At 37.1% G+C, this 9,901-nt stretch overlaps 1 protein-coding gene across 1 annotated transcript in view; it reads left to right on the forward strand.

Annotated features, from left to right (window-relative positions):
• TMLHE (trimethyllysine hydroxylase, epsilon) overlaps positions 1-9,901 on the forward strand; it is a 106,773-nt gene that overhangs the window by 76,094 nt on the left and 20,778 nt on the right. Inside the window, exon 4 of the mRNA XM_077146007.1 lies at positions 5,652-5,813. Within this exon, the coding sequence (XP_077002122.1) occupies positions 5,652-5,813 (162 nt within the window). The remainder of the gene's footprint in view (positions 1-5,651; positions 5,814-9,901) is intronic.

Consider the following 9,901-nt stretch of genomic DNA (forward strand, 5'->3'; position numbering starts at 1 on the left):
AGGTCTGGTTAATGTCCTTCTGGGAGCTGAGTACAAAGAGTAGACTGCTAAGCTCAGCTAGGGTAAGCATATTCTCCAGCCATCACCAATCTTACACAATGTTTTCTAGAGAATATAAGAAAGGGGAAGCTTTCCCATTTTTATTAGACTATAATAAGCTTGTAAGTAAAACCTTACAAGGATGGTATAAAAAAAAGAAAATTGAAGGCCAATTTCTCTTATGAACATAGATGCAAAATTTCTAACAAAATAGCAGAAAACTGTATCCAGTAATATATTAAAAGGTTTATGCAAAATTGGTTTAAATATGAAAATGAATCAAGGTAATTCATAACCATAACACTATAAAGGAGAAAAATCATATGGTTATCTTAGTAGATGCAAAAGAAACTTTGATAAAATTCAACATCTATTTATGAGAGTAAAAAATTCTTAACAACCTGGGAGTAAAAGCTATCTTATGATAAAGGGTACTTGAAAACCAAACTACAGCAAACATAGTACTTAATGGTGAAATATTGAACACTTTCTCTCTGTGATTTAAGGAACAAGACAAAAATATACACTATCATCACTTCTATTTAACATGCAACACAAGTTCTTGGCCAGTGCACTGAGGCAAGGAAATAAATGTATAAAGATTGGAAAGTAAGGAATAATACTGCCAGTATTCATGTCCAGTACAATTGTACATGTAAAAAAATCATAAAGAATCAAGAGATAAATTATAAAAATTAAAATGAGTTAAGGGGTTCTGGTTCCAGTCACGGCAGAGTACTCTATATAGGTACTCCTCCTGATGATTATAAATTCTGTACAAAACATAAAAAAAACAACTGTTTGGGAACTCTAGAGAGCAATGAAAAGCATGCAAAACCAGAAGAAGACACTAGATCAGACCCACCTTTAACTGGCTTTTTCCCTGAGAAGATTTCCCAATTTGCCATGGCACACAGTGGACTAGAGTTCAAGCAGAAAAATGACAGTTTTATGTGCTGAGAAAAACTTTTGGTCAGATCTCAGGGTGTCAGAATGGCTGGGACTTGATGGAGAAATCCTGAAAAACATGGAGCAGCAGAGTGGGGAGCCTTAAAAATCTGCATAAACATTCCCATCAAATCCCTGTTTGGCCCCTATCCCAGCGAAAGCAGAAGCTGGGAGGCTAGAGCTGAGCAGAGATTTTAGTAGCTACAGTTACACCTTCCACATTGCAGTGATTGTGTGCCACTCCTGTGATCTGGAATATCCACATCATTTTTTTTTCTTCAGGGTTTCAGGAAACTCCCTAGCTGCTCTTGATCAGCAGACACTGCTTCTCCTGATTTTTACATTGCATAGGCTAAATCTTTTTTCAAATTTTCAAATCCAAAGAGGTAGACCCTTCACTTTCATTTTCCTTTAGGGACTCATATAAGGACTTAGCCTTTCCTCATATGATGCCAGAGTCTAGAAGAATGCCTTTTTTATAACAATCATGTACAATTCTAGCCTTTGTGTGTCATCTGCTGGCCTTTGCATGTTATCTGTGGCAAAACTCCCCCCAGATTTCCATTTAATTTTAGCCAACCTATGATATACTGAAACCACGATGGGAAAAGTCACGATGTGGAGGGGATAACTGTACTCAGTGTTGGGGATATAGTGTTTTGATTACAATTCTTGCTAAGATAGAGGGGCTGGTAGTACTTCAGGTTTTCCATGGAACCCCAAAAGTAAGAGTAAGGACCACCTAGGGCTAAGTATAAAACAAAAGTATACCTACCCTTAGCAAAGCCTAAAATCAAGCCTCCACAGGATTAAGGTGATTTGCCAGTGATTGAACTGCTTGCTAGAACAAAAATCACACTCTTTAGAGGATGATATGTAATCCAGAGTTTCTATAAATAATACCTACAACATACAGCATCCAAAGGAAAAAAATACTATATATGTGAAGAGGCATTAAAAAAGTGAACAATAATCCAAGAATAGAAAATAATAGTCAATAGAGGCAGACTTGCAGATGACCCAGATGATGATATTTTCAGACAAGATAATGACATTTTCAGATAAATATTATAAATATATCAGAGAATTTCCAGGAAAAAAAATGAAATAGGCAAGCAGATGGACAATTTCAGAAAATAAGTGGAATTTCATTATAAGGACCAAATGGAAATACTAGAAAATCAAATTTTTCTAGTGAAAGTAAAATATGTGAAATAAAAAATTATTTGGATCATCTTAAGTGGACACTGGACACAGCAGGAAAAAATCATTAAATAAAAATGTCAAAATTAAAGAACATAAAAAGTTAAGATGGAAGGAAAGAATGAAGTATACGGGAAATGTGAGCCTCAGACAAAAAGTCTCACAAAGGTATAGAGTTCCAGAACAAAGAGAGAGAAGAGATCACCCACAAAGAAAACTCCAGACCTAGTTGGCTTCTCTGGTGAGTTCTGCAGAACCCTTAAGGAAGAAATAATACTGACCTTGTATAAGCATTTTCAAAGAATAGAGACAGGGATAGAGAAACACTTGTTGAATTATTTTGTGAAGCCAGCATAAACCTGATAAAAACATGATAAATACATCACAAAAGAATACCAAAATTTCTCATGTATCTAGTTGCAAGTTCCTTAACAAATTTCAGCTCACTGAATCTAGCAGTGTATTAAAAGAAAAAAAAAGCCATACAATATCTCAGTGAATGAAGAAAGTGTATTTGTTAATGTTCAGCATTAGTTCATGAAAACTATGAGCTGAAGGGAACTTCCCAAACCTGAGAAAAGGCCATTGATAACAACAACATCCCAAAACAAAATAACTAAAACATGACTAGCACCTTAATTGGGAAATACTGAATGTTTTCTCTTAAAATCAGGAACAAGGAAAAGATGTGCACTATCACCCTTTCTATTCAGAATTGTACTTCAGGTCCTAGCTAGTATAATAAAGCAACAAATGGAATTAGGAAGTATAAAAGTTGGAAAGGAAGAAATAAAACTGTCTTTATTCATAGATGATATGATCCTTTATGCAAGAAATTCTAAGAAATCGCCAAAAAAGTTATTAGCAGTAATCAGTGATTTTAGTAAGGTCATGGGATTCAAGGTCAGTATAAGAAAATAAATTGTATTTGTATACATTAGTAACAAACAATTGGAAATTGAAAATTTTTTAATGTTGTTTATTATAGCATCAAAAAATCAAATTCTTAAGAATGAATTTAATGAAATATGTAAGACTTCTACATTCAATATTATCAGACCTTTTAATTTTTGCCAGTCATATGCGTATAAAATAATATGTCACTGTAACTTGATTTTAATTTCCCTGATCATTGGTGATATTAAACATCTCTTCATAAATGTATTGACCATGTTTTCTTCTTCTTAGGAATGTTTACTCACATTTGCTTCTGGATTGCTAGAATTCATTTAAATGTTCTTGATACTATTGTGTGAATCCTGTTGTATGAATTGCAGATATCTACTCCTGATTTGTAAATTTCTTGGACTGACTTTTAAATATTAAAAGTAGTAAGCTTTGAGTATTAAGATTAAGGGAAATGGAAGAGGACAAATTTTCTTTTTGTCTTCTATCGTTTTTGTGGTTTTAATACTAAATACATATGTGTTTTTGTATATGCATATGGCAGCTGTGAAGATTTCCATTGTAGTGGTCTGGAAGGTGGTCTTCCAAACTGTTCATCAGGTTTATATTCATGTATTAGACCAGGGATTGGCAAACATTTTCTGTGAAGGACAAGATAACAAGTATTTTAAGCATGCAGACAACATGTGATTTTGGTCACATGTTTTTCTCTGTTTTTATTTACCACCATTTAAAAGTATAAAATTCAATCTTAGTTTGTGGGCCATACAGAAACAGATACAGGCCATAGATTGCCAGCCCCTGCCTTAGACAGTAGCTATAGGTGTTGTTTCGGTTTGCTAAAGTGGCCAGAATGCAGTAAATCAGAAATGGTTTGCCGTTTAACAATGAGGATATATTAAGTTACAAGTTATAATTCCAAGGCCATGGAAGTGTCCAAATTAAAGCAAAAGTAGAGGATACCTTCATTCAAGGAAGGCTGATGGCATCTGGGGTTCCTCTGTCACATAGGAAGGCATCTGCTTGTCCTTTACTCTCAGGCTCCATTGCTTTTAGGTTCCATGTATCCTTGCTTACTTTTGCTGGGATACCTCTCTGAGCTCTCTGTGTCTGTGGATCTCCCTTAGTGTCTCTGTGGTGTTTCTATCACTCTTTGCATCCTTCACTTGGGTTCATCTCTCTACTCTTTATATCTTTTTCTGTGTATTTTCTATCTTTATTCTCTTCATAGAGGACTCCAGTAAAAGGATTAAGACCCACCTTGAATTGGGTGGGTCACATCTCCATGGAAACAGCCTAATCGAAAGGTCCCACTCACAATAGGTCTGCACCCACAAGAAAGGATTAAATGAAGATAGGCTTTTCTGGGATACATAACAGATTCAAAGCAGCACAGATAAGACATTGGAAACTAGGAGACAGTGAAGAAAATAAATGAAACCAGATATCAGCAGAGACCTCTATACCCTCCTCTCCCCACTCCCCTGCCCACCACAGAATCTCAATATATTTGAATTTTGCTCTGAATTTCATACCTTGTATTTCAGAACCTTTTTCAAGACATCATCGAATTTTATTATGTCTATCTATGGCCTTTGTATATACAATTGTTTTCATCTCATGTCAATATAAAATTCAGTCCTTCATTAGCTTACACACCACACACACACACACACACACACACACACACACACACACACACACAATGCACCGAAACAAGCATTTTGTGGGTTTAGTAACTTAACTGCATGTTTGGGAATTACTGAAAATGTTCACATCAAGCACTACATTTCTCTGCAATTTCATGGCTTTCCCCCTCTCTTCACATAGGACATATTAATTCTTTCTAAGAGTTTATGCAAAGGAAGTTTTTTCATTAATTTTTCTGAATCCATGCCACCAAGGGACTCACCTACTCCTTAGGCACTTTTCTCAATAGTCATAATTTATCCCTAACAAGAATCATCATAATAATAATGATTCTAATAGCAACTAACACTTATTTAGGGCTTAACTACGGGCCAGACACAGTACTAAGTATTATTCCTCAAACTATTCCCACAGGATAGGTGTAATTATTTTTTCTCATTTTACAAAGGAGGGAAGAGTCACCGAGGGTTTAAGTAACTTGCCTAGAGTCACACACAATCAGTGAAGAAGAGAGTTTCAAGGAGTCAGAGTGAGGATATGAGGATGATCAATAATTTCAAAAGCAGAGAGGCCCAGAAGTGATCATTATGCGACCTGAAAAGTGATCATTATGTTTAAGTTGGGAAACAAAAATCAGTGACTTTCAAAAAAACTGCTTCAGTTAAATAGTAGGACAGAGGCAAGATTGCAAGGCATACAATAGGAATGGCTGGTGAGAAAATGGAAACAATGATTAAAGAGCACTTATTCTTAACTTTTCAGAACTTCTCTTTTGTTTAATCCTCAATAGATGGCATAACAAAATCTAATCCTTCTCATAGTTATAGCCTGTAATGATTGTTTTATAACTTCTTAAGAGGTGTTTTATAGTGTTACTAACTCTCTCTTATCACCAAATTTTCCAGGTACTTGTGCTGCTAGGCTCCAGGACCTGCTGAAAGGAAGAATCACATATTGGGTCCTTCAACAGCACAACTTCAAAAACTTATTTCCAGTAGCCATCCATTGGTACCATACAACTTCCAAGTCTCTGAGTTGTTCTTGGCAGCAACATGAAGACCATTTTGGTAAGAGATGTATGGGGCTAGGTACTTTCTATGTGGTCTGAAATACTTTCTGTGGAGTTGGGAAGACATCTAATCATTTCTTCCCAAGATTATCCTATAATCTGTGAGAAATAGAAAAAGTTAGAATTGTGCTATTAGGTTGGCTATTAATTACAATATTCCTAAATATTCCTTTTGAATAATACTCCTTAAAGTGTAATCAGCAGACTACCTGTAATACAATCACTACTGAATCATAGACTCTGGAGGTTGGGTTCTGGAAGCTGCATTTTTAACAAATTTCTCTGATGACTCTGATATAGAAGATCATTTGAGATCCCCAAATGAGTTCTATTTAGATATATTAAGGTTAAGATATATGTGAGATATTAAAGTAAATTTCTGGAAGTTCATGTTGGAAATACAAATTTGGTAGCCATCAGCATATAGATGGTATTTAAAGTAACGAAGCTTAAATAAGGTCATTTATGGAGTGGTATAATCCAAGAATATCATAAATACCATGATAGAGACAACATTTAGCAGAGGATGAAGAGGATATAATAAAAGCAGCCTGAAAAGGAGCTAATGCAGTAAGAAGAAAAGCGTGTGAGTGTTGCGTCCCAGAAGCAGAGAGGAAAAAAATACTTAAGGAAGGAAGGCGTGGGCGGTTTTGTCAAATGCTGCAAAGAGAGGTCAAAGATGAAGACTTAGAAATGACTGATGTATTTGGAAGCACAGAGGTTATTAGCATCCTCTACTAGAGAAGTTTCATTTGCCCTTTGGGGGAGGAGGGGAGCTTTATTGGAATTCATTCAAAAGAGAACTGGGTGACTTTCTGTTTCAACTTGGATATGTGAAAAGCTTGGAAATTATAATTCTTGTCCTTAAATGCTACATATATGGAAAATCAATGACTTTTGGACTCATCAGCGAACTAGAACCTGAGGGCAAACCACCATTCTGAAAACTTGAGAAACAGGCACCTCTAGGGAGACATAGAATCCTAGATTTCCTTGCCTGAAGCAGAAACCATGGGATACCATAATCTCGTCAGAACAATTAGCCAGGAATTTGAATGAAATTTTGGAGGCCAAGTGTGGGCTAGTATGAGACTGAAAAGTGCATGGGAGATACAGTTGCACAGGCTTGCTCTCCACGAACCCAGCAAACTCTGATAGAGAAAATCAAAATGAATCTAGAGTGCCCTCTCCCCCAATACCCCACCCCATGCCTGGCCCTGAAGAGGAAAAATAAGAATAACCATTGAACAACCTTTGCAGGCTCATCTCTAACAGAACAAAAAGCCTTAATTTAGGGAATGACATGGCTAGAAAAAAACAGTGGAATCCTATCTCAGCTAGAAGAAGGGAAAAATTCTTCCTTTTCCCAATCCTACTCCAGTTTCCCTGTATCACATAAGCAAAAGGAAAGGAAAGCCTAAATATACAGGAAAAATGGTTTCAAAGGCATAGACTGAGAATGCTGCAGCCAGGGAAGGGATTAGGCAACAAGAAGAGAAAAGTTATGCCCATAGAGGAGAGACAGAAACAATTGTGAAGACCACATCCCCAATACACAGGCCCCCTGTGTATTCCAAAGACTGAGTTCTAATCAGAAGATTAGAGAAAATCCCATTTTTCCACACCCCAATAAGACTCTGGAATGAAGCTGCAAGAGACAGACTTGTCTTTTGTCTCTGAGGAGCTGTACAGAGGAAAGGACTGGGGCTAAGATGGGAGATGAAAACAGTGTCCATAGAGGAATTTGACACCTCTGGCACTCATAGATACAGCAAGTATCAGACACAGCTCAATTCCTGGTCAGATTAATATAAATCCTTCCATTAAAGTCATATTTACCTTAGAATCTACTGCCCTATATGTCCAGCTTTCAACAACAGCAAAATACAGGACACACCAAAAGTCAAGAAATAATACAGTTTGAAGAGACAAAGCAGCAATAAAACCAGACTTAGGACAGAAGTGTTAAAATTATCAGACAGGAAATTTAAAACAACTATGATTAATATGTTAAGGTTCTCATGGAAAAGATAGACAACATGAAAGATCAGATGGATAATGTTCTAGTTTGCTAGCTGCCAGAATGCATATACCAGAAACGGAATGGCTTTTAAAAAGGGGAATTTAATGAGTTGCTAGTTTACAGTTCCAAGGCTGAGAAAATGTCTCAATTAAAACAAGTCTATAGAAATGTCCAATCTAAAGCATCCAGGGAAAGATACTTTGGTTCAATAAGGCCGCTGACATTCAATGTTTCTCTCAGATGGAAGGGCACATGGCAAGCATGGCAGTGTCTTCTGGCTTTCTCATGGCTCTACAAAAAGGGACTCTCTCCAAATTGTTTCCTCTTTTAAAGGGTTAATGGGGGAAGTCACAACTCTATTGAAGCTTATCTGATCAAAAGTTACCACCCTGGCAGGCCATGATGGCTAGCAGGCAGAATTCTCGCCTGCCATGCGAGAGACCCAGGTTTGATTCCCAGTGCCTGCCCATGCAAAAAAAAAAAAAAAAAGAGTTACCACCCACAGTTGGGTGGGTCACATCTCCATGGGAATAATCAAAATGCTCTCACCCAGCAATACTGAATGAGTATTAAAGGGCATGGCTTTTCTGGGGTCCACCACAGATTCAAACAGGAAGATAATGTCAACAGAGAGATGGAAAATACAAGAATTAAAAGGAAATGGTAGAAAAAAGTAGTTTTTAAGTAACAGAAATGAAAATGCCTTTGATGAGCCCATCGCAGATTTGACACATCCAAGGATAGATCAGTGAATGTAAAGATAAGTCAATAGGAATTACCCAAACTGTAATGTAAAGAGAAAAAAGTGGATAAAAACAGACTACCCAGGAACTGTGGGACAATATTAAAAGGTGTAATATATGCAATATTAGAACACCAAAAAGAACAGGTAGTGGCAACTAAGCAGAAGAAATATTTGAAGAATAGCTGAGAAATTTCCACATTTAGGGACAATCACCAAACCACAGCTCCATGAGTCTCAGAAACACCCTAAAGGAAAAATACCAAAGAAAAAGAAAAAGAAGGGAAGGAAAGAGGGAAGGAAGGAAGAGAGGGAGGGAGGAAGGGAGGGAGGAAAGAGGGAAGGAAGGACTTAAGCATATCATACTCAAGACAGAGAGAAAACCTTGAAGGAAGCCACAGTGGGGAAAAACACCCTACACACAGAGAAACAAGTATTCTCATCAGAAACCACGTGTTTTGGTTTGTTAAAGCTGCCAGAATGCAATATCCCAGAAATGGGTTAGCTTTTACAATGGGGGTTTGTTAGCTTACAAATTTAAGATCTTAGGCCATCTCACTCTCTCTATGCCCAACTCTGTAAGTGAAACCATAACATCCAGGGATGAAAGACTTCATGGTACTGTGGGAGATGACTCCCAGGGATGAGCCTGGCCCTGGCACCATGGGATCAACAATTCCAACCTGACCAAAATGTGGGAAAAAAATTGTAACAAAAAAGGTATCAGTAGCTGAGAGAGTTCAAATAGAGTCGAGAGGCTACTCTGGAGGTTGCTCTTATGCAAGTTTCAATTAGACATTACTACCTATCATAACTTGCCAAATCCCAACCAGGACCATTCCAGCCAGTCCTAAAGAACACCTAGGGCAATATAAGATTTCACAAGGGTTCCAGACACTAGAGTAACTTTCCAGAAACCTACAACCTCCAGATGGGTCACTGGACCAGATAAGTCCTGAAACCTAGAGGGCACAACCTCTCCAGAACATCAGATAGTTCCATCTCCCTACCCCTTATTATTGACAGCCCCTTTCAACATGCAAAAGTTAGAATGGGCATAACCCAAATACCCTTAAAGAGAGGGATAGAAAGATCAAAGGTGTTGGTGGAGTTATACAGAAACTCCAGTATCTTAGAGCAGCTAGAAGTAAAACTTTAACAAACGAATATGATTGCTGAATCATCAAATTGATATTTCTTTTAATCTCCAGTATCTTAGAGCAGCTAGAAGTAAAAACATAAAACTGTGGAATCATAACCCATACCAAACTCTGAAATCCGTTCTACAATTGATTGTTGTGCTGTACTTTGAAATTTATTG

The sequence above is a fragment of the Tamandua tetradactyla genome, chromosome X, assembly GCF_023851605.1.
Source record: "Tamandua tetradactyla isolate mTamTet1 chromosome X, mTamTet1.pri, whole genome shotgun sequence".
Taxonomy (NCBI): Eukaryota; Metazoa; Chordata; class Mammalia; order Pilosa; family Myrmecophagidae; genus Tamandua; species Tamandua tetradactyla.